The sequence below is a fragment of the Paroedura picta genome, chromosome 1 (assembly GCF_049243985.1).
Source record: "Paroedura picta isolate Pp20150507F chromosome 1, Ppicta_v3.0, whole genome shotgun sequence".
NCBI classification, from domain to species: domain Eukaryota; kingdom Metazoa; phylum Chordata; class Lepidosauria; order Squamata; family Gekkonidae; genus Paroedura; species Paroedura picta.
The window spans coordinates 133,157,988-133,183,641 of NC_135369.1; the positions used below are offsets into that span (position 1 = coordinate 133,157,988).

The 25,654-nt window shown below is 42.2% G+C and overlaps 1 protein-coding gene across 19 annotated transcripts in view; it reads left to right on the plus strand.

The window, feature by feature from the left end:
* The window catches only part of LOC143820823 (uncharacterized), a 117,085-nt gene that overhangs the window by 20,914 nt on the left and 70,517 nt on the right, over nt 1-25,654 (plus strand). For 10 of the 19 annotated variants that reach the window (XR_013225547.1, XR_013225545.1, XR_013225546.1 and 7 more), the window contains exons 2-3: nt 1,389-1,534; nt 17,664-17,752. Coding sequence is in view for 2 of the 19 variants with exons in the window: in XM_077304118.1 (XP_077160233.1) it covers nt 1,528-1,534 (7 nt within the window). In the remaining 17 variants the exon portion in view is untranslated. Of the gene's footprint in view, nt 1-1,388; nt 1,535-17,663; nt 17,753-18,995; nt 19,623-25,654 lie in introns of those variants that run through there. The other 9 variants (XR_013225544.1, XR_013225551.1, XR_013225552.1 and 6 more) reach the window with 2 other exon arrangements.

Sequence of the window (25,654 nt, forward strand, 5' to 3'; positions counted from 1 at the left end):
TCATTAGCTCTTAAAATCCTTTTCGATTTGAAGCCAGCCTTTACATTTGAATCCCTGCAGGCTTTCCCTTTGCTATGATGTTTTATTTAAAAAAGAGAATTTGCTTTTTGTTATTTCTGCTGAATTTAATCCTTTCATTAAAAAAAAAAGACTGAGAAAGGAAATGCTCCTGACAAAGTTCCCATATTTAATACTGGATGCCTTCACACAATCTAAACACAACGATGAAGAAGTCCCTTCATAACCCACACATCTAAATGATCAGCCCTTGAATAGCATTCTAAGGAGTAATAAGTACTCACCATGATAGTGAGTATGCAGTTTCTGACTGGTCCAGTGGATCCCAGCTGATCTATTGAAAACACTTTGTCATCCGATCTTAAACAAGTCGACCAAAATGTTAACCTCACTCCCATACAATTGTGAAAGCGTGGATCCAGGTCAGTGCTTGAATGTGAGACTTCCTCAGGATCTTAGGCACGCCACATTCAATATGAGGGAGGAAAAAAATGAAATGAAAATATAAATGTAAAATATAAATACTACTACTAGGTGTGCATGAGATGTGCGCTTTAATTGCTAGTAAAGGTATTTAAGATTGCAATCTGTTTCTTGTCACATGGCATCCCCCCCCCCCCCCCATATATCCGTGAGCCCAAAGCAGCTTGGCAGGTACATTTTGAGGAGTGCAAAAGCACCTGTAATAGTAAATATGTTGTGCATTTTCAAACACATTTATCTCTTTTATCCTGACAATCCCATCTCATATCTCTACTGTGTGGAGCCTTGAAATATCACTACCACCACATAAACAATCACACCTTTAAGTATAGTACTCTGATCTGAAATGCCCATTAAATATGTGTATACGATGGAAGTGGAGAAAATTACTTTGAAGAGTTTTCTTATTGAGCATTCTTTCATAGAAGATACAGCACATTTCTACTCAGTTCTCAGCTCTGACAGATGCATTTATTTACTGTGAATGATGCTTTTAAAATTGCAAGCTAGATTGCTCAGTATTATAGGGAACAGCACTGTACAGTGAAGTCAAGCATAAAGAAAACAAATATAATGAAAATAAAAAGTGTGCTGCATTGCACAGTAAGCCTAGAGGGAACATTAAAAAAAAATGTTGGGAGGACTTTGGAAACACCAACTAAGGAACATCAGACCAACAATCTAGTTCATTTCCTTTCCATAAATAAAGTCTGCAACTATAACTGCCCTGAGATGTTATTCACTCATAGTCACAGTGAAATTTCAACTTTAGCACTGGAGTTCTTTCCTACACAACTTCCAAAATTGACTCTCCTCTGGCAGCTTAACAGGTGAGCAGCATGATATTTCATCTAAACATACTTTGTCACTTTTTTGTGATTACCTAGAGAGAAAACATTCTGAAAGGTACAACAGCGGCTCTTCTGTTGCAAAACTCACAATCAAAACTGTTCAAATTCTGAGGTCGGCTGTTTCCCATGACTGAGAAGTTACTTTGCTTTCACCCAAAGAAAATAAAGACAAGAAATGATGTGTAAGTATCTGACTATTTGTATCCATTCAGATTATACTTGTAAATACATCTGGTGCTTCATATGCTCTAAAGTAGAAGCGTGGATTTAAGTTAGGGATTTTGCCAGGAATACCGTAATCTTTTAGCGGTGACCATTATGAATCTAAGCCCAGAACTGCTTGAGCACATGTCATGAATAGAGTTGCCAGTCCCCAGTTTGGAATACAACAAACAAACAAAAACCAGAGTACACAGTAAATGGAAAATACCAGGAAAAAATAGTAATTTCTTCCTCTCCTGGATCACTAAGCAGGCTATGTGTAGCATGAAAAAGTTCCAATTGATGAAATAAATTAGTTCACTTTTTGGAAAATTCTTCTGAGTCAATTGGTTATTTCCTTGAGGAAATTGATAATGTTATTTTATTCCTGTTGGAATTGCTGCAGAAGCCATCCTGTGAAAGGGGCTACTGCAGAGCAAGCTTGGTATAGTAGCTAGAACTGCGGACTTCTAATCTGGTGACTCGGGTTTGATTTTGCACTCCCCCACATGCAGCCGTTGGGATGACCTTGGGCTCGCCACGGCACTGATAAAGCTGTTCTGACTGAGCAGTGATATCAGGGCTCCCTCAGCCTCACTCACATCACAGAGAGGAAAGGGAAGCTTTGAGCCTCCTTCGGGTAAAGAAAAAGCAGCATATCAGAACCAACTCTTCTTCTTCTTCTTCTTCTTCTTCTTCTTCTTCTTCTTCTACTGGATCCTTGTACTTCAGTTGGAATTAACCTATCGGTCTTTTGCCTGAATTATTTTTAATATTACACTTGTATAATTGCATACAAATTGACAGTATTGTATGGTTATTACCATTGATTGTCTATATGATACTATATAAATGACTATTTTGCACATTTGCATTATTTACTGCTAGCAAAAAGCCCGTTGTAATAAAAAATACAATGGAGCTACCTTCCCTCCCTCCATATGCCCTGGGCAGGCCCACAGAGGCCTGAAGAGGCCCTTTTGGGGGCAAGGGGAGCACTGGTGCTGACTCTCTTCCTCCTACCCTCCTCCTGTGCCTGGCAGGCCCACTGAGGCCTGGAAAGACTGTGGTGGGACTTCTTGGGGCAGGGGGGAGTGCTGATAGAGGACTCCCTCTCTCTCCCCCTGACCAAGGCAGGCCTGCTATGGCCTGAAGAGGCTGTGGCAAGTCGTTTGGGAGCAGGGGGGAATGCTAGTGGGGGGACATAACTTTTCCTGCCTCCTCACATGCCGGCAAGGCCCAGGCTCACCCCCCTTCCCTCCCAGACCCCAGTTGCTGGCTGGCTGACCTTCTGGAGGCCACCAACCATAGTCCCAGGCCCTCCCCCTCCTCTCAGGTCATGCTTTCTGGCTGGTTTACCTTTCACAGTCAGTAGAGTAGAGTGGGCTGGTAGTGGAGGGGGATGCGGACAGGGGCCATTTGTTGGACAGATGGCTTATCATGATGCCTTTCCCCCCACATCAATGGTATAGGAGACCAGGGGAAATCTCTCCCCCCCCCCATAGTCAAGATGTCTGAACAAATGTGATATTTCTACATCACTTGGAAGTGACATAAGGACATTGGTGATGTCGAGAGGGATGGATTCTGGTTTGGGGGCAAGACTCTATGGTAAGAAGCTAATACTGCCATAGAGTTTTGCCCCCAAACCAGAGCATCAACTCTCACCATCACCAATGTCTGTACATCACTTTCAGGCGATGTAGAAACCTTGTAGGTTTTTTTTCAGGCTTCTTCCATCCCCAATCCTGGTAAATTCCCCCCTCCCGTCCCCACCAACTAATCTGACAGACCTGGCAACCCTAGTCATGAACACCTCCTGTGTTGATAGGCAGCTACACTTTTTTTTTTTTTTTGCCTAAGCAAAGTAATGGGGTGATGGACTCACCAACTGCATACAATTTTTTTATAGGCTATGTTGAAATACATTGTAATACTATGCAAAGGTGCAAATAGAATGAGGAACAGATTATGAAGTTAGTGGTATGGACAAACAGTTCTTCTGTTCTTTCTGCCACTATTTTCTCTTTGTCTTCCCCACCTGCATGTAGGGATGGTGGAGATATTGAGAGTGACGCTCTGGGAAGCTTCCCCAGTAAAGTTTGCCCAATTTGCCAAAGTCTGCAGTGGCTCGAAGGTCTATGATTCATTCCCTTAGTTTTCTTGATCAATTTCCTGTTTTATGGCAAATATTTCAAAGCTTCACATTCAAGTAAGCCATACTGCTGCTGGATGTGTATAGAAGAGCAAATGTCAGCACTTCAAAAGTAATTCATTTGGGAAGATGTTTCTGGGAAGATGTTTCTGAGAGATTTAAATTTGGTTGCAGTGAAAAGAGGTAGGCCTGCAGTGTTATTGGGTTGCAAGAACCAACATGCATGCATGAAAGCCCGTCAGAACCAATTTGGTTCTGTCAAATTTTTGTAGTTCCAATTGTGGTATCATTCTACCCCCCCCCCCACACACACACCTTTTTATGCATATAGTTACTACTATTGGTATTTTAAAGTAACCAACTGATGTGTTAATTGCCTTGCCTTCCTGTGGAGAACTGCTTTTGTGTTGTAAATCTTGTTGGGATCATTGATGCATTGGACTGTAAGAGCTCTGAAATCTCCAGTTCTCGCCAGCTGACAAGGAACTGGTGAGTGATTTAGTCTTCCCCCCTCTCCTTGAATGAGATGATTCAAACCACCCAGAGAATTTTCCCTCAGCACGGCCAGTTGCATCTTGCGAGGGGAACGCTCTGGCTGGTGGCTCTGAAGAGTTGTTCTCTGTGGAAGGGGGACCTATGTGCGGCTCCTCCCCAGTGCCAGAACCAGGGTCAGAAGAGGTGTACGGGCCTCCCCAGGGACAGAGAGAAGGGAGTAGGCCCTTTTTGTTCTAGAATAGAGCATTCTACTTGAGGATGGCAACCTCTGTGAAGGAATGCAGGCATAGACCGAGTAAACTCCAGTCCCCACCACAGAGACTGGGTAGCCAGGGAATACTTTCTCTACCCCTGAGACAGTTCCTTGTAAGGAAGACATGAGCAAGAAGGCCCTGATTCAGGAGACCTTGGGAGGCCCACCACATCCAGTGGAAGAGTGCAAAGTCCCAGATGAGATGCTTGAGGAACACCCTTTGTGTATCCCAAATTTAAGCTTGGTTTAGATACTTTGACATGTACAAAATTTAGTAACTGGGGCCCTAAATGGAGCCTGTCTACATTAACATAACTCTACTGATTCTTTTACAGTTATATAGTTTCCTGTTTGCTTCTGAGCTCAGTTGTGTGCTTTTCAAATCTGAAGCAAGAACTTGTTCATGATTGTCTTGTTATTTTAAACAGGCAGAGCACATGTGGAGTGAGGGAGGAGGAAGGATAGCCTGGAGGATATGGGAGGTAAAAGTAGGAGGAACAGGTCAGCAGATGGCTTCATGCCTTCAGGGTGATCAAGCAGATGGCATTTCCTTAAGTAGCCAGGAAGAATACTTGGATATGGCTCACAGAAAAGCCTAGAGAAAGAGCAAAGAGTGTCAGCCTGAGGGAAGGAGAGGGAGAAAGGGTGACTTAACCACCCACTGTTCCCACATCTGAAGCCATGGGAGCATCAAAGATGCTGTTGAAAGGTGGTGGAAGGTGGACCAACTCTAAGGCGCATGGGGTTGTTCACAGTGACTGGCAAACAGACTGGTGTTCAAGTACCTATCCTTAATGTTATAACCTTTGGGAGAGGTTGTGATTGAGAAATATGTGAAAAGAGTGAGACCCAGTCTATGTGAGGTGGAGATCATGGTTCTCCCAGGATCTTTTAATGCTATATTTCAAAAGTGAAGGATTCGGACAATACAAGGATGGGAGATGGGGTTTTGAACTCCTCCTGAAAGTTCTCTTTGAATAGAACTGTTTTTCCCAAGTTTCTATTGGTTCCGGAAGGAAAAAAGATGGGGCTCTAGTCTCTTCTTCTTCTTCTTCTTCTTCTTCTTCTTCTTCTTCTTCTTCTTCTTCTTCTTCTTCTTCTTCTTCTTCTTCTTCTTCTTCTATTAAAAATTGAACATACGATGGAGGGGAGTAGATGAAACTGTGCAGAGGTTGAAAGTTACCTTCCCATCATGTGACCTTGATCTGAATCCATGCTGGGTGCTCCTATTTGTAGAGCTAAAATATGTTGAAAGACCTGCCATCATAATAATCTAACATGGCCTTGAGTGTTAAAGGGTTAAAACTCATTTGAACACAACATAAAGTTCAAGAATAAACACACACAGCCAGAACATTTGAACAAAGAAAAAGGGACAATGAAACAAACCCACAGGAAAACTTTTTGAGATCTCTGCTTTACTTATGGCATTTATGTTATTGTGTTCATAGTGATTTGTTTTACTATAGATTTCATAAAATGAGTTTATTCTACAAGGTCATAGGTTCTGAACATTCAGTTCCTTATTATTTGGCCTGCATCAGGAGTGTAGCCTTGGATTACACTTAATGTGCATTACATTTAATACACCTGTGAGTTTTTACCAGCAGGAAATTTGCTCAATACCTGTGCTCAGATTCAATCAGTAGTGAATGAATGTTTTATAAATTTTATGGATGAGGGTTTCTCAAATTGAGAAACCTCACAAAACTCCAGAAATAAAAGGCTTGCCCTGGGTCAGAGTATTAAATTATCCTACATTCTTCAAATACATTACCCTTTCACAAAGAGTCAGTTTACAAACTTTGGAAATAAAAGATGAATATTGCAATCAGACCTTAACTGCAGTTTCTCTAGCGACATGCTCAATTTCTAAAGTGATGCATAAATTTTCAATAAATAGACATCACACTGTATTATGATGTTAACTAGGGGCAAAGCCCATTGTATCCAGGAATACAACAGGTGCTAGAACTTGGTGTTAGGAAGAGGAAGGGGAGGAGTTGTCCAGTCTGTAGGGGCATGGGGTTGAATATGTGTGTTGTGTGGGAGGTTGTGTTGGCGTGGAGACAAAATAAGGGCATGGGTGTGGAGAGATGGGTGTCAAGAACCTGTGGTTTGGAATGTCTGTTGACTGTGAGAGAGGACTGACCTTTGGGAATTGTGGCATAGTGGTTACAGATGAGCTTTCCAGAGCCATGTCTTCCGATATGTGAAGGGAAAATCAGACTGGAGACTCTTCTTAGGGGGAGATTACATGGCAACCAATTCCTCCCAATACTGCATTCAACATCATTTCCCTTCTTGTCTCCCTGCCCTAATACACATGGGGTAGTCACAGTACACAGGTGTCCACCCTGCTTTGTCTGTCTCCATTTTTTTACTGTTAATAAAATGTTATGTGCCCACATGCTTCTTTCATGGTTGCTCCTTAGAAGAAGAAGAGCTGGATTTTTGTACCCTGCTGTTTACTACCCAAAGGAGTTGCAAAGTGTTTTACAAACACTTTTTCCCTTCGTCTCCCCACAACAGACTACCTGTGAGGGATGTGGGGTTGTGAGAGGTCTGAGAGAACTGGGAATGGGCCATAGTCACCTAGCAGACCTCAGGTGTCTCAAAGCAGTTTCCAGCCACCTTCCCTTCCTCTCCTCATAGCAGACTCTCCGTGAGGGAGGTGAGGTAGAGAGCCTCACTTGGAAGATGACGACCCTAAAAGGAAGTCCCTCTGTGCACAGCAGTCTTGACCTTAGTCAGGTTTGTGCACACCTAGGCAGTGTGGAAATCCAGAAGATGAACCTGCAACAATCTGGCAATCTTACCTCCTCTCTGCAATGTTTTCTTGACCTGAAATAGGTCAGGGGATGCTAGGTAGCTGTGGGTGCATTACACACTTTTGAGGCCTCACTTTCAGACTTCAAGGAATATTCAGACCAGGGACAGCCAACCTCCAGGTGGGGCCTGGAATTGCTGCTCATCTCCAGACTATACAGACCAGCTCCACAGGCAGCAATGGCAACTTTAGAGGTTTGACTGTGTAGCATTGTATCCCCCTGAGGTTTAGGGATGCCAGCCTCCAGATGGAAATACAACTCATCTCTAGGCAGTTAGGCTGAAGAGAAAGATCTCTCCCCTCACATAAAAAGGTAAAGGTAAAGGTATCCCCTGTGCAAGCACCGGGTCATGTCTGACCCTTGGGGTGACGCCCTCTAGCGTTTTCATGGCAGACTCAATACAGGGTAGTTTGCCAGTGCCTTCCCCAGTCATTACCATTTACCCCCCAGCAAGCTGGGTACTCATTTTACCGACCTCGGAAGGATGGAAGGCTAAGTCAACCTTGAGCCGGCTGCTGGGATTGAACTCCCAGCCTCATGGGCAGCATCCCTTCAAAAGGAATGCACGTGGCCCCAGAATCCACTTGGTTGCTAGGCTGGTGATGTCTGCCCTTCTGAAGCCTCAGACCTACTGCTGGCAACTGCAGGCCCTGTTGTTGTCTGCAAGGCCAAGTCGTTTCCTAATAAAAGTGGATCACCTAGTTCCCCCCAAAGTCTCACTGTCTACTTTCCTGTAAAGCTAACTACACTTGAAATTCTGGGCCACTTATTCCATTGAGATCATAGGAGTTTTTATTTACCAGGCCAAGCTTGAAAAAATTCACGTCAGTTCCCATGTCTCTCCAGCCAATTACTTGTTCACTATTTACAGTTTCAGGCTGTATATATTCTTTAGATCTTCCTGAACTTTCCAGGACTGATATTGGTCTGTCTGTCTCTCTGCACCCCAAAATTCAAACAGTTGCTGGTAAAGGCTGGCCAAAGCCCATAGACCAGGAGGGGCACACCTGCAACCTCTCTACCCCAACCACAGTCTGTGAACCTCTACCTTCCTCTCTAGATCGCTGCTCATCTCTAGATTATAACGATCAGCTCTGCCGGCAAAAATGGCTACTTTGGAGGCCAGACTATGAGGCATTGTACAGTTTTAAGGCCCTCCTCCAGATCTCCAGGAATATCTTCAACCCAGGGTTAGCCAACCTCCAGGTGGGACCTGGAGAGCTCCTGGAATTACAGCTCATCTGCAGAGTATAAAGATCAGCTCCCCAGGCATAAAGGGCTGCTATGGTGTTTGGACAGGGTTGAGGAGAAGAAACATTTAAGGCCTCTCACACAGGTTGTTGTAGAGTTGAAACACTTGAGGCCTACTGCACAGGCTTGTTGTGCAGATGAAATAAGAGGCAAAAAACCCTCTGCAACAGCTTCCAGTCTCACCTGCACAACAAACCTGTGTGGTAGGTCTCAAATCTGCAGAGAGTTGCTTAGCTGTTTCTTCCCTCCAGCAGCATGGCCGGCCACAGCAGTATTTTAAGTGAAAAGAGGCTTTTTTGTAGCCTCTCTGTTAGCCAACTGTTTGGCAGAAGCTCCCCACCCGCAAAAGGAAGGCCCTCACCCATGCCCTTAGACTCCCCTGTGTTGTTCTTGGAAACGCCTACCTCCCCTCAGTCAGGGGTTGTAAGAGGCTTCTTCACAGCAGGCCTGAAGAGAAGGGGGGAAGGAGCGCACTCACCAGCCTCCTGCCAGCTCTCAGGTTTCTGAGGCAAGTTACAGTTGAACATGAGAGTTAGGGCAGCCTTGGGATGAAAAGGGCTGGCTCAGCTTGTCCAAGCCTCTGTTCTCATCCCCCTTGGCAGCCCTACTGACCTCCTCTCCCTGTGGTCAGGGACAGACTGGCAGTGATGTCTCCAGATTGCCTCTGGCGGGCTGGGTGGTTGGGCCCTGTCAGAACTTTGGCCTAATGATTGGGCCAAAGTCCCGAGTGGGCATGACCTGTCTGAGGCTTTGTGCGTCTCAACTGAGTAGAGCTCTGGCCTGTCCTGATGAGGGCCCAATTGGAAGGCATGAAGCGCCTTCCGATTGGGCCGTCACCCGAATGGCTAGAACCCTGGTCTGTCCAGGTTAGGGTCCAATCAGAAGGCACGAAGTGCCTTTCGATTGGGCCTTCACCTGGACAGGCCCCGCCTACTCTCAGCCTACTTAGCTCTTAACCAAGTATGTATACCGCTCCATGTGAATTTCATAGCAAAGAAAATGTGGATGGGTGTCGCTTATTGAGACATGGAACAAGAAGCACTAATGTGCTTCCCGAAAAGTCTAGAGAAACAAACATCCAGAATGTGATGTCACCATAGTACAGATTATTCTGCTCCCAGCCAGTGAAACAAAAAGAGGGAACTGCACCATGATAAAGTGACACATGTTTTGAACTGCTAGTCATCATGTGGAGAGAAAATAACATTGGACTGATTGTGTTGGTGGTAGCCCAAATATCTAATTACACTCTTCAAAATATAGGACCCATTCCAGGATCTGGATCTTACAATGTTGAATGAGCACAAATGCCACTGTTTCCCACAGCTGTTTGAGGGCATGGCAGTTGCATGCAGGAAAAGACAGTGAACTAAGAAAGGATTGGAAGGGTGGGGGAGAAAACCTAAAAGGCCGCAACCTGGAAGACATCCATGAATGATTGTATGCATCATAAGAGCCGGTTCAAGAGTTAGATTGGAGGGAATAGAATGGAATCCAGGGGGTCAGGAGAATGGAAGAGCAGCTAGCTGAGTGTCACAAATCATTGATTTATATCTGTGAACACATGGAGGAGTTAAAACATTTAAGTTATGAAACATGAAACCCATAGCTAAGCAGCTGCGGTTGGAGTGTTTAAACCTGGAAAGATGTGCCCTTACTGGTCCGTTACTCTGCACTTTAATGTTCCTTAACAGCTTTTTAACAACATCACACAAAACTACAAATGATAGTTGTAAAGCGGCAATGATAAGAGAGTCACCTATGAATGCATTTCAAAACCCAGTAAAAGGGGAAAGAATTAGTTTGCTTATTCTTCTCAGTCTCGCCTTGTCTGAGGTGCACAGTTAATGCCAAAAGAAATATGAACTTGGGAGGATAATTTTATCATTAAAATGGGGTGGTCAGATTATTCTTCTGATAAAGATTATCTTCGTAAGGCCAACATTATTAAACTATAATTCACATAAAACTGTACTGAGTTATCTTATTAAATATATTTCTGAGCATTAAGAAAGCCTTCTTAATAATTTACTTTAATGCTGAAGAAATTAATGGCACTATTTAAAGGCTCTTTGCTAACAAATTGTAATTGGCACGAACTGAATGTTTCGCTGCATGCCAAAATTTTGCAGCCTTAACACACTTTTAACATCCATATAATATGTCACAGTCTAGAGCTTTCACAAAATTGCATGTTTTCGCAAAGGTTTTTACCCCAAGACTTTTCAGACAGGTTGGCCGGAGCAGTTAGGGAAAATAAGAAATATTTATACTACTATTTATCTGATGGATATTTATCTAATGGATAAATTGAAGGACTGCAATCTGGATTTTCAGATAGTTAGGTGGATAGGAAATTGGTTAGAGAACAGCACTCAAAGAGTTATTGTCAATGGTGTTTCATCAGACTGGAGGGAGGTGAGTAGCGGGGTACCTCAGGGCTCGGTGCTCGGCCCGGGACTTTTTAACATATTTATTAATGATCTAGATGAGGGGCTGGAGGGACTACTTATCAAGTTTGCAGATGACACCAAATTGGGAGGACTGGCAAATACTCCAGAAGATAGAGACAGAGTTCAACGAGATCTGAACACAATGGAAAAATGGGCAAATGAGAACAAGATGCAATTTAATAAAGATAAGTGTAAAGTTCTGCATCTGGGTCAGAAAAATGAAAAGCATGCCTACTGGATGGAGGATACGCTTCTAGATAACACTGTGTGTGAACGAGACCTTGGGGTACTTGTGGATTGTAAGCTAAACATGAGCAGGCAGTGTGATGCAGCAGTAAAAAAGGCAAATGTCATTTTGGGCTGTATCAACAGGGGCATCACATCAAAATCACAAGATATTATAGTCCCATTGTATACAGCACTGGTCAGACCACACCTGGAGTACTGTGTGCAGTTCTGGAGGCCTCACTTAAAGAAGGACGTAGATAAAATTGAAAGGGTTCAGAGGAGAGCGACGAGAATGATCTGGTGCCAAGGGACCAAGCCCTATGAAGATAGGTTGAGGGACTTGAGAATGTTTAGCCTGGAGAAAAGGAGGTTGAGAGGGGACATGATAGCCCTCTTTAAGTATTTGAAAGGTTGTCACTTGGAGGAGGGCAGGATGCTGTTTCTGTTGGCTGCAGAGGAAAGGACACACAGTAATGGGTTTAACCTACAAGTACAACTATATAGTCTAGATATCAGGAAAAGAGGCGCTCGTTAGGAGGCTCTCCACCACAACCCTTGCCCAGGGCTCTCTCACCTGCTACTGACTCCAGGCACTGAGGCGTCTGAGAGCAAAGAGGCTAGAGTCCAGGACCGGAGGGCGGGAGCCGCAAGGGCAGGGCCAATCAGGACAAAGTTGGCTGCACCCTGATTGGCCATATTCTAACTTGGATAGCCGGACACGTTCCACCTGGGCTGTTTCAGAACTGTATAGAGGAACAACAATGGATAAGGATTTTGACCTTAATGTCTCTTTATCATGTCCATCTGTTCCTTTAACAATAGCTCCTATTATTTTTTCCCCATTATTTTTCCGCATTTTTGTTCCATTGTTTTTGTTTCCTTGATTTTTCTTCAGGCATTTTGCATTTTCGAAACATCATTGATACATCAACAAATTGTGTATTATTCACTACCAGAACGAGACCTGTGAGGCTCATAGAATGAGAACCACAAGACCCTGACTTTTCTCCCTTCCTCGCCATCTGTTTTCCTAAACCTGATGGTCTCCATAGACTTTTTACTTCTTCCTTACCTAATATACCTACCTACCATTTTGTATTTTTCCCTTGGGCTTCAGCTCTCCCTGCTGCTCTTCCTTCCTTCCTTTCCCCAGGCAGTCCACCACAGCCCCTCTTGACCAGCTTTATGGTCATGAGCTCACTCACCTACTCTTTTCAATCTCTCTCTTCTCGTATCAGCTGAAACCAGCTGAAGCACAGAAGCCAAGCTTCTAAGTTGTCCACCTACTCCCCTCCCCAGTAACTGCAGAGATCTCACAATGACGTCTTTACCATATACTGGCTGGCTTGTCTTGAAAGTTGAAATGCTGGAATTTAGGCAACCATCATTTTTAGTGCATATGTTTTGCAAATCTTGGGATCCCCCCAGGTTTGTGGAAGCAGGTTCACCATTCTTGTAAATTACACAGAATGTTTTTTTAAGTTAGATAATCCACATATTATTTCTACAGCATGGTGTAGTGGTTAAAGAGCAGTAGACTATAATCTAATTCCCCACTCCTCCTCTGCCTGCAGCCAGCTGGGTGACCTTGGGCCAGTCACAGTTCTTTCAGAGCTCTCTCAGCCTCACCTACCTCACAGGGTGTCTGTAGTGGGGAGAGGGAATGGAAGGTGTTTGTAAGCCACTTTGGGATGCCTTTGAGTAGTGAAAAGCAGAGTGCACAAAACCAGTTCTTCTTTTCATTTGTTGGCTCCTTTTTGATGAGACTCACACATATAAACAATTTACATTGCATGAAGGCGTACTGTATAAATCATGTGTAATAACTGTACATGACGTACAAATGTAATACAAAGGAATCTGCAGAAACAGCAACAAAAAGAGGAGACTATCATGATCTGAATGTGAGCATTTGCTCATCCCTATCCCTAACAGGGTTGTAATAAGCCTGAGTGTGTGATGAATGAATGGCCCATGTCACACTGTTGTGGCATGTAGCAACAGACCAGAAGATCTTCAAGGATTTTCATAATGCCCCCCCCCCAAATGCCAGGTGCTAAGAAGAGGGCACTCAGTCACTAGTATGCACTGTTGTCTCTCATACCTATATTGGTAAGAAAATACTCTTGATCTTCTACTTATCTAAGGTGTGGATGAAAAATATCATTTTGATTAATCAAACTATGTCACTACAGAACTTTTTATCAGCAGGAGGAAAGACTGAACAATCATAGAAGTTGTTTTCTTCCCGAAAGATAGAACAGAATATTAATCGAAGTTAGGGCCTGGTGTCTTCATGCTGTTGTTTTGTTATTTGCTTATGTTGTTTTACTTTGTGAGCTGCCTCAAGGAGGTGGCATATAGACATTCTAAATGAATAAGAATTGTTGAATTGAGCCACTGTTGAATCATTGTACATGATTAACCATCTTGGGTTTCAGCATTACAAACCAGAGTATACTTTAATTCTTCCCAGGACGTAGACACATTTTCTTTTGGTATTGCACACATATGATCACATATTTTAAATGTAGATGGGTACATTTATTAAAAATGTTGATTGGTTCCAAAGTTGTATAAATCTTGATTACTTCCCCCCCCCCCCCAAATCAGCAGGGAGCAGAAGCCAAAGGACTGTTCCCATACCTTTTACATCTCTTTCTATTATTCAATCCACCTCAGTTTTGCCCCTCACTAAATGTACATGATCATGATTTCATCATAAATAACCTTGACATTGAGCTTAGTTGAAACATACACCCACAGACTCACAAAGTCAATCAAGGTAGAATATAAGCATTCATCATAAAATAAATTGCTGCCAATTAGCCCTTTTACTTAATTCAGAGTGAAACACAAATCAACTGCAGTTATTTTTAGTGCTGTTTGGGACATGTGAAGATTCAATAGTGTGTGAGAAACTGACCATTATGTTTTCTGTGAGCAACATGTGGGCTGTGGAAGGCAGAATGCCAATGGGTCTATTTTGTATTAACACCTTTGGAAAAGTGTGTTCCACATGAATCCCTTTGGGATCATTTGATTCTACTGGTGTGGAGGGTCAAAAGAACTATACAACTTATACAATTTGGTTTACAAAATAGCTGTTGTATCCACATTTAAGAAGACTTGGGGATTCAGATGTAAAACAGATATCACAAATCAAAATCCTTATTTTGTCTTATTTATTTTACCTGAAACACAAGACAATTCACATGTTCATTCATTAGCCATCAGGTGACAAGACACTGAGTAATGAAGAGGAGTAATGAATCAGCTCTTCCATTTAGATGTAGAATTCCCAGCATTAATACGAGGGAGCAGTTTGCCTTGGCCCACTGGGATTCAATGTCCACGTGAAGCCCTATTGGGTGATTCCTGAGTAGCAGCCAATTGTGAGGTATAGCTGCTCAAATTATATTGTAGTTGCACATTTCCCGGGCAGGGCTTTTGTGCTGGCTGATGACCCACTCACCTCCCCTTATTCATCATGGGATTAGCCAGTCACCACTGGGGCTAAGCAGGAATAGTAGGGGATCCTCAGAATTAGCCTTCAGGGGAGCCTTCTTTATCTGCTTAATTATGCTAGAGTTGAAATTGGTTTAAATAGACCTGGTTGTTGATTATGTACGCCATAACTTAGCAGGGAATAGATAGACTGGGATAAAGGTAAAGGTATCTCCTGTGCAAGCACCGGTTCTGACCCTTGGGGTGACGCCCTCTAGCGTTTCTTGGCAGACTCAATACAGGGTGGTTTGCCATTCCCTTCCCCAGTCATTACTGTTTTACCCCCCCCCCCCAGCAAGCTGGGTACTCATTTTACCGACCTCACGGTCAGAGCTTCAGACAGCATGCCGGCTGCCTTACCACCCTGCGCCACAAGAGGCTCTCCTAAACTGGGATAGGAAGAGATTATTGGGATTCACCCTGACAAATCCCAAGTGGTGGAGGGCATGTCTTGAAGAGAGCATCACAGGCTGCTGTGTAAAAGGTAAAGGTAAAGGTATCCCCTGTGCAAGCACTGAGTCATGTCTGACCCTTGGGGTGACGCCCTCTAGCGTTTTCATGGCAGACTCAATACGGAGTGGTTTGCCAGTGCCTTCCCCAGTCATTACCGTTTACCCCCCAGCAAGCTGGGTACTCATTTTACCGACCTCGGAAGGATGGAAGGCTGAGTCAACCTTGAGCCGGCTGCTGGGATTGAACTCCCAACCTCATGGGCAGACAACTTCAGACAGCATATCGCTGCCTTACCACTCTGCGCCACAAGAGGCTCATTAGGCTGCTGTGTAGCAAGGTACATTTGGGAAGGAGCACTCTTGGTGTTGAGCAGCATCTATTTGAACCTGGTAATGGCTGTGTGATGCATCAGGTGCTGAGCATCACTTGGCACATTTTGTGCAAATGATGTTATACAAAACCACCAGCATTATAAGATGCTGGCTTTTTTTTGGAATCAGGGTGGGTCTGCCAAACGAAGACAGACATGTCTACCACAGATCACCTATTTAAATATGTTTCATATTTAATATTATGGTGTAGATCAGTTTAATTAATTAACAAATTAAACCCAAGGTGTTGTCTCATGTGTTCATTGATGCATATCTAGGGTAAATCCTGGACAAAGGCATGTGCAGGGTAGATTGTTAGGTGAGATATGGTTCAAAAATATTTTCTGAAGGGTAGCAATAGTGCCTGTTGTTTGGCCTTAGGTATGGATTATTTCCATTTGGAATGTGGTGGTGATACGGAGCTCTTTGTCTAACAGCACAGAAAAGCTTAGCTGTTTCATGGACACCAGGGAGAAAATTAAACACAACAGTTTTACAGCTTTTCTGTAGTGAAGAAAGGAGAGCTAGTAAAAATTATTTTCCCTTCGTGCTTATGATCGGAAGAATGATGTTAAGATGAATGAATGAATATTGTGAGGTTAATCGATGCTATTTGAACACTAAGTGGCAAACTGATTAAAGAAATTAGAGCTAATTAAAGGTAAAATGTTTCCCCCTAAATTTCATTTCATGCATCTGATAATGTGAGAGATGCCACTCAGGGAGTGTATTTCATCCATAAAGCCTAGATTTTATGGCTTGTGTATAGCACTTGTAATCGTCTGCCTAATATGTTTGGATATTATTAAGCATAACTCATCTCCAGCATTATTTTTACTTGGGCAAATGTCTACTTTGAATGATATTATGGGGGTAAGCCTGATTTTATTACAGATGTTAAAACCAAGCCTATGATCACTCTTTTTCAACTTGATGGAGCAAATTACATGGCCAAGTACAGAAGACGTAACACTACTCCTAACAAGTCGTCATGAGTTTTGTGGGTTAACTAACTTTTGAGTATAAATCTAGGTCACATTCAAATTATCTGTTTCCAGGACAAATTATTTGAATGTCAGGATCTGGCTCAGTAATAGAGTATCTGCTTTACTTGCATAAGTCCTTAGTTCAATCCCCAGTATTTCTAGTTAAAGGAATAAAGTAGTAGATGATCCAAAAGGCCTGCCTCTGAGATCCTGGAAAACTTCTACCTATCCTGAGGTTACCAGATTTTAACATTGGTAAAGCGGGACACCATTGACCGGGTGGGCGGGGGATTCCTGATTAAAAATTTGGTCTATATGGAGCAACAAAAAGTTTCATAGAACACGTAGAATGCAAAAATAGTATTGTAAATATATATGTGTCTGTGTGTGTGTGTGTATATATATATATATATATATATATATATATATATATATATATATGTATGTATGTATGTATGTATGTATGTATGTATGTATGTACGTATGTACGTATGTACGTATGTATGTACATATATATATATGTACACATATATAATTTCAACATAAGTACAATTTGCCAGGTACCCCCAGATGTCCCTCCAAAAGTGGGACAATCTGGTCACCTAGGTCCTATCTGAGTCAACAGTACAGTGGTATGCTTACCCCAGATATTCTGTGGAGTAATGAACATTGGGAGTGAGTCCAGTGGCCATGACCATACATGTGGGCAAACATCTGAAGAATGCTTTTGCATCCCAGGCTTCAGTTATTATATATTTTAAAACATATAGTTTAAATATTTCCAGTATTCAAAGAGTAAAATATTGGAATAACTAGGTATCAAATTTCAGCTCTTCTCTCTGCTGTGGAAATGCCCTCTTTGTCAGCCAATAACGCTGAAGTATCTTTACATATATTGTGTAAAGCTGACATAGAAAGGAAACATAATTTTATATTCCAGATGAGCTGCAGAGATGATGATAAGGTCAAATTTATTGTTTCGGAAACAAAAAACAATAATTTGTTTTTTACGATAATCAAATGGATGGTGAGGGGAGTTTAATTTTCTGTTAGAGCCATTAAGGTCAAAACTGTACACTTTTTAATCACTACTGCTTACATAGTGGTTTCTTCTCTCTCTTCTTCAGTCTCATATGATTTCTTGGGTATTGTGGCACTTGCATAAAAGAGAAAGAGGACAGAATGGCATAAGTATTCTTTGATGAATGGCACTGAGGTACTTGAAGAACCCATTTTATTTGTATGTCTTAGAAAAATCATTTGCAATGGAAAGCTTTAAGTAGAAATAGAAATGTCATGACAAAAAGGAATTGTCTGGAACCATTAATATCAGAGGGGATTGTGGCATTGAAGTCAGTGAAATTTAGGCTTGTACCTGCAGTTGAAAGGATTGCTTGAGTTTATGTTAAAGTCATAGTAATAGTATTAAATGTCCTACTACTTTTCCATGTCTTTCTGCCTGTCTTCTTCTCATGAAGTTCTTGGCTGGAGCTGGTGGAAGAGATGTCATTAGAGAGAAAGGAGAGAAGTTGTAAGCTTGTAATTTGTCAACTAATACAGCATACCTGTTCAAAATGTCTTTTCATTTTAGGAACTACTTTAGGGGAGCATACTTGCTTTTGTGATATTAATACTAGGAATGTGCAATATATTTTTAACCAATATTTTTCTTCACGGATCTGTTGTACCTGAAAAGATGTCAGGATTTCTGAAACATCCTGGAGCCCAACACTGATACTATATTCTGATCTGATCCCCCACCCCCCAAAAAAAATCCCATTTTTTTCAAGCCCAATAGACCTGTGAAGAAAATTACTGCAGTCCGGTTTAAACTGGGCTGCATGAGAAAGATCATGCCCCATGACATGTAGATGTTTCTCTTGCAGTCCTGTTTGGGATGGAGTGCCCAGTTGTTAGGCCTGGCTCTGATAATGAACAGACCTTGTAGTATTTAGTCTGACTCTTGGGAAAGGGAAGGCTGGTGTGGGTGGAATCCTGTGTGCAAGAGAGGAACCAAACTAGTAGCTCGTCAGTAAAAGCCTGTTTATGCCTGAAAGCATTAAAGAAAATAAAAACAACGTTTTGAAGCCATAACAAGCTTGAATGTATATGGTTCAGCTAGGCTTCTCCTTCTGAACACCTGTGTTGCTGGTCCGTTCACTGAAACCAACCTATAGATAAATAAATCATAGAATCATAGAGTTGGAAGGGGCCATACAGGCCATCTAGTCCAACCCCCTGCTCAACGCAGGATTAGCCCTAAGCATCCTAAAGCATCCAAGAAAAGTCTATATCTAACCTTTGCTTGAAGACTGCCAGTGAGGGGGAGCTCACCACCTCCTTAGGCAGCCTATTCCCCTGCTGAACTACTCTGACTGTGAAAAACGTTTTCCTGATATCTAGCCTAAATCGTTGTACTTGAAGTTTAAACCCATTACTGTGTGTCCTCTCCTCTGCAGCCAGCAGAAACAGCATCCTGACCTCCTCCAAGTGACAACCTTTCAAATACTTAAAGAGGGCTATCATGTCCCCTCTCAACCTCCTTTTCTCCAGGCTGAACATTCCCAAGTCCCTCAACCTATCTTCATAGGGCTTGGTCACTTGGCCCCAGATCATCTTCGTCGGTCTCCACTGTACCCTTTCAATTTTATCGACGTCCTTCTTGAAGTGAGGCCTCCAGAACTGCACACAGTACTCCAGGTGTGGTCTGACCAGTGCCGTATACAATGGGACTATGACATCTTGTGATTTTGATGTGATGCCCCTGTTGATACAGCCCAAAATGGCATTTGCCTTTTTTACCGCTGCATCACACTGCCTGCTCATGTTTAGTTTACAATCCACAAGTACCCCAAGGTCTCGTTCACACACAGTGCTACCTAGAAGCGTATCCCCCATCCAGTAGGCATGCTTTTCATTTTTCTGACCCAGATGCAGAACTTTACACTTATCTTTATTAAATTGCATCTTGTTCTCATTTGCCCATTTTTTCCATTGTGTTCAGATCTCGTTGAACTCTGTCTCTATCTTCCGGAGTATTTGCCAGTCCTCCCAATTTGGTGTCATCTGCAAACTTGATGAATAGTCCCTCCACCCCCTCATCTAGATCATTAATAAATATGTTAAAAAGTACCGGGCCGAGCACCGAGCCCTGAGGTACCACGCTACTCACCTCTCTCCAGTCTGATGAAACACCATTGACAACAACTCTTTGAGTGCGGTTCTCTAACCAATTCCCTATCCACCTAACTATCTGAAAATCCAGATTGCAGTCCTTCAACTTATCCATCAGAACATCATGGGGAACCTTGTCAAAAGCTTTACTAAAATCCAAGTAAATGACATCAACCGAATTTCCTTGATCCAGCAAACCTGTTACTTGGTCAAAAAAGGAAACTAGGTTGGTCTGGAAGGACCTGTTGGAGACAGTATTGGAGACAATATTTGTTGTTACTATATAATTCCTGCCTCCATATTCTACTTGAATGCCACAAAACTTATTTCACAGCAGTGTACCCAAAGCCTATGCATTCACCATCTTTAGAACACCTGGTAACTGAGATGAGGCCTTATAGTTTTAAACAATCGTAGGAGGCTCAGTTTATAGAAAAAAGCCTGTCACAGTTGCCTCTACAGAGACGAATAACAAATAGCACAGCTAGTATATAGAAATGCAACAGAGTGCCAATGCAAAACTTGGGTTTCAGTACCTGAGACATTCAGTGTCCCAAAATGTTGAAAGAGGAGGAAGGAGATAGGAAAATATAACAACATTGTCTCAGATGTGTGTCCTTACTCTAGGACAAAGTACAACTAGGAAGAAGATGTGAGCTATTGGCTAGCAACCATGAAGCTGCTTTACAGTGGTACCAGTTGAACTGCAGCTTTGTGAGTTCAGAAGAAATCCCAGCTGCTTTCTACCAGCTTTCTTGAGATCAATGTTCAGCTATGTCATGCAGTCCTCTTTGTCAGTGAAATTATTTTGGAGAGATTTCTAGTCAGCCTAGGCTGCAAGTAATGATTTAAGCCATCCGTATGAGGTACAGTCCAATGTCATGATGCCTATATATACTGCCAAAGCTGATTAAAGAGATTTCAGAGCTAAAAGTCCTTTAACTTATTTGACAGGGCTCATTTCTGGGAAACCATTGCCAGAGATGTGTGTGGCTAAGACAGACAGTGATGGCTAAAATAAAGAATATTATGGAGACCTCATTCTTTTCAGGCTGAGATAAATGTTTAGAATCGATTTACCAGAACTAGAGTTACTTTTGAGGTATGGTTAGATGAAACAGCTGAGCTGACAATTATGTGTAACATTATAATCATAGTTAACTTTTTAAACTTTTTAGATAGCTATGATTTGAACCCATATAATGAAAACTGTAAGGGCAGGGGGAATGGTTAAAAATGTAGCAAAAATGCTGAGAAAAGTGACATTTTCCTCCAAACATTGACAAAAATTATTTTTCTGCAAAGCAACAAGAACAACAACAAAGCCTTTAATAGCATATTAAAAATACAATATAAGGAAGAAAAGTGCAGAAGGATCCGCTGCAATATAGAATAAACAAAGGCAGATATCTGTCAGAATCACATGACTACTGCCATGATTTATGTTTGACCTGAATGGTTCCATTTTGTATCAGTGTGTTCATATCTCTTTTCCTGTGTAACCATGATCTGCTTGTGTAGTGATTTAGTTATTGTTACAATTATTCCAGACTGTTATCCCTGAGAATGGTAGCTGTGAAACACTCAAGGCTGAAGTCGGGCCTGTTATCATCTTTGGCCGGAGGCCCAGGATGGCACCTGCAGGAGGGGGCTTTCAGCCTCTGGGAAATTGCCTGGTTTTGGGCGGGAGATTGAACCTGTAAAAGGGGATGTATTTCATGTAGTGATCAGATTCGACTTTTGAAGTCTAGGTTGTAAACTGCACGGAGCTTTTATTCCAACCCCAGGTCGATTCAGTCCCTGCTGTCTACACAGAATGCGATTTCCATTTTGATTTTGGGCAATTTTAATTTCCCCTCTGCACCAAGCAGGATTGATCCAGAGTCACTCTACCATTTCTTCGCCATATCCAGGAGTGCTTTTAATCCTCGATATTGGAATATTCTGGTTCAGAAAGCATGAGAAAGCACTCCCTCTGTGCTAGAGAAGCGCTGATTGGCCAGCTGTCTCCGTGATAGAGCTGTTCTGATTGGCCAGCTGGCTCCGTGGTACAGAAGCCCTGATTGGGCAAACCTGTGAAGCCAGCCAAGGCTGTTAGCTTTTTTTAAAAGAGGAAGCCTTTATTTTCTTTCTGTAGAAACTGCAGAAGCCCTCACTTCTGTGGATAGAGATTTGCCTCATGGTTTTTTTTTCCCTCCCTTCTCTGTTGTCTTCAAATCGCCCCCATTCAAGAAAAGAAAGAAAGAAATAAGCTCTGTCTGGGCTTGGCTCCCCCCTCCCCTTCTGAGCTTTCCCAATCAAGTGCAGAACACTTTTCTGTTTCAATGGGAAGATCAAGTTCAAATCGATCTGAATTCATAAGGATCCACAATGGAAAAAAACAAAGTAAGTGCAGAATCAGCCTAGGTATCTGAACTGCTATGTAATAAAGGCTTTCTATTAATCCAGAAGTTTTGTTGCTAGTCTGTCAGCCTGACAATATCATGCTTTATAGTGGGACAAAATACATTCACAATTGATCATGGTGACAAAGATGGTCATTTTTCTAAGATATATTATCTATGTATATTTGTACTGTAGTGTTGTTATATATTTTTATTTATATATTTATATTTATAACATTTATATCACTGTGGATGTTGATAGAAGACTTGGAATCTAACTTCTATAGAAGTCATTTCAGAAGAAGAAAAATCTTGCAGTTGTGAGGATTTTGGGCTATGAATTTCACATGTGAAGGTATCCCACTGAAATCACAGCTGCTGATATTTTCCATCATGCATATAAGTATATGTGGAAAATCTTTGCTTTTGCAAATATGCTTGTAGTAGTATGCTATCCAAAGCATTCAGATGCAGCTCAATCCAAAGGATGTATGTGAAAGCACTGAGGGACCCAACTGGCCTCTTTGATTATATATCTCCAAGATATACAGGTGTAAAGGCCAGTTATGAAAGTGCAATGGAGAGATATGGATTACCCTGGGCTATCTGGAATCTCCATTGGAGCAGCAGAAGCAGGATGTCACTATGTGACTGTTGTATGTTGGTACAGCACCAACATACCACAACCACAACCAAGGCATAGGCTCCTGCACTAAGGTGTTTATTGGCAGTTTGGGGGGACATGGCTGGAGTTAGTGGGCTCCCTGAGTACTGCAGCCTGGAAAAGGCAGAAAGTTTCACCAGCAACAGCAACAAAGAACCATGGTGTGGTCCATAGGCACTAACTGAACTGAAAAATCAAATGCCCATCTGCTGTGGCTATGTCCATTAGTCCTGGAGGAGCTCACGATGCCTACTACTGGTGCAAACAATCAACTCCCTCCCCAGAGGCAGCCAAATCCCCTCTCCAGAGGCAGCCAAGCCACTAACTAGATAAGTTGGGTTAGTAAATCTATATTTCTGTTACTTTTAAAAAAATCCTTTTTGTAGTCTTGCAGTTTGCAGGGAGATTTGCTTTGCATCTGAATCTTATCATCATCATTCTAACATGAAGAATGACAAATTCTTAAATATTTTGTCCATGTTGAGCAAAGAAAGGGTGAAAGCAACAAACAATGAACTGTGAAAAGCTGGAAACCTGCTCTTTGTTACCAGTACTGAAGTCCCATTGATATGAATGTACCATAAGTGCACATAACTTGGCACATTACAACCAAAAATACGCCATTCTTAATAGTAATACTAGCAATGTATATTTCTTGACAACTGAAAAAAACTTGGAAAGGAGAAACGACAGTGAGTTATACACTTAAATGTAAGTAAAATGATCTCATTAAAATATTATGGCAATACAACAAGGCTCTTTTTTTCCCCTGGAATAAGTTGCTAGTTCATCTTACTTGGGGATTGCTGTCTCCATTTCTTACATCCTTGCAATAGATCAATCTTACTCCCATGGAGACTGAGAAGCTGAGGTACATGTAACCTCACCATACAGAATTTAGATCTGAGCTTTAGAAAAGAATGTGTATTTAGCTGGCTTACTTCCAGTGTTTCAAGAGGTTTGAAGCTTTTGATAGGAACAACCGTGAACAGGCTAGTAGACAGCTAATGATTTGCTTTCCAGACAAATAAATCCATTTGGTGGTGGTGGTGGGGGGGGGGGAAAGACAAACTCTCTTTGAACAGCTTCCCACAGTGCGGGTCACTATACCATGTCTAATGGAAAGGTCATCCCTTAAGAAAGCATGTACTGAAAATGGCAAGGACTATCCACCTTTTTGACTTCCTATCATTCCGCTGAAATGGACTACAAGCTAAACTGAAGGAGATGGCTTAGCCTGGCTAAACTGTTGCATATCCTGCTTCTCTGACCTGATAGGCTGAGATTTAGCTTCATCACACAGCAGAACAGAGGTCAGAGCAAAGAAGGTGTAAACATGCACTTCTAATTTATCTGTCACTAGGGCAGATGGAACATCTGCTGAAGCAAAGAATTGGCTTGAAGAGGAACAAGCTAAACTGTGCAACACGTGGCCTTCCTTCAAGCAGACATATTTCATTTATTTTCAGTATTATGTTTATTATCAGAGCTAAAAGTCCTTTAACATATTTGACAAGGCTCAGAAATAAGTTGCAGGGAGTAGGCCATCTTACCCTTCCCAGCTCCTCTTCTAATATTATCTGACTTCTTAGGGGCTTGATTAGACTGATCTGTATTTTTCAACCTTTTGACACTGAAAGTACCCTGAAATATTTTTCAGGTTTCAAAATACCCTGGAACTGGAATGTTTTGCTTGGGAGGAATTTAAGGTAATTGGGCAGCCATCTGCTACCTGAGGTAGCTTGGGGAGTAATTTAAAGGAATCAAGTGGTATGGCTGTCATTGTCAGCAGGTAGGCAGCAGCCCATTCCCTTTAAATGCTCTCCCCGCCCTACCTTCATAGGGCTTTGCCTCTTCACCTGGGCAAGGTTCTGCCTGGACGCTTTGGAACATTCAGCATATTGTCAGAAATATGCATACTCCTTTATATGTTCTGATTATATTCTTATTTCTTTCATGACAATAAAACCACTGAGATACATACATGCCATGTTCTAACCATGCAATCCTATGCAGAAAAATAATAGGTTTAGAATGATGTAATTGAATCATGTGGTAACTTATATAATTGTTGTTAGATCACGTGACTCGGGCATCTATGAGCCTTTCCATGGAACACATGAAACCACACATTGTTTAAGGAGTATGGTGAAACAGGAGGACACCAGTCTTTTCCTCCCTCACATAAGTGAGATTGCCACTACTGGGAATAAAACTGAGAACAATTTGGCCTCCTTCCATCCCGAGCATTTCCCATGTGTTCACCATGCAAGTAGTTCACAGATCGTTAACAGCCCTTTTGTTCCACACACATACACAGGCATAAATATGCTTTATTTTAAACATCAAAACTCTTTTTTGCTGGGTAAGATGCTATCAGCACTAGAAGTTTCTCATGTCTGAAAAGGAAAGGACATAATCAGATCAAATCCTAGTCAGTAACTCTGTTCATTTGCTGTTGAGTACAAAGGGCCAGTACCCTGTAGAAATTAACTGCTTGCCTTTTAGACAGATTAGATGGGAGAAGGGATTCACCCCCCCCCCCTTCCCATGTTGTATAGTTATTTCAGGGCTAGTCAAACTGCGGCCCTCCAGATGTCCACGGACTACAATTCCCATGAGCCCCTGCCAGCGAATGCTGGCAGGGGCTTGTGGGAATTGTAGTCCGTGGACATCTGAAGGGCCGCAGTTTGACTACCCCTGAGTTATTGCATCATTCCTATGCAATCACCCACAGTGGAAAGGGAGAAGATAATTTTTGGAGATGTCTGCAAAAATGTGGAATATTTAAAATAATTAAATGTATTGAGTAGCATTGCATCTCAATAATGTACACTCCTCAAAATGAAACAAAACCTAGGGTGAGTGGACAATCCTGAAGTTCACATGAGAAGAC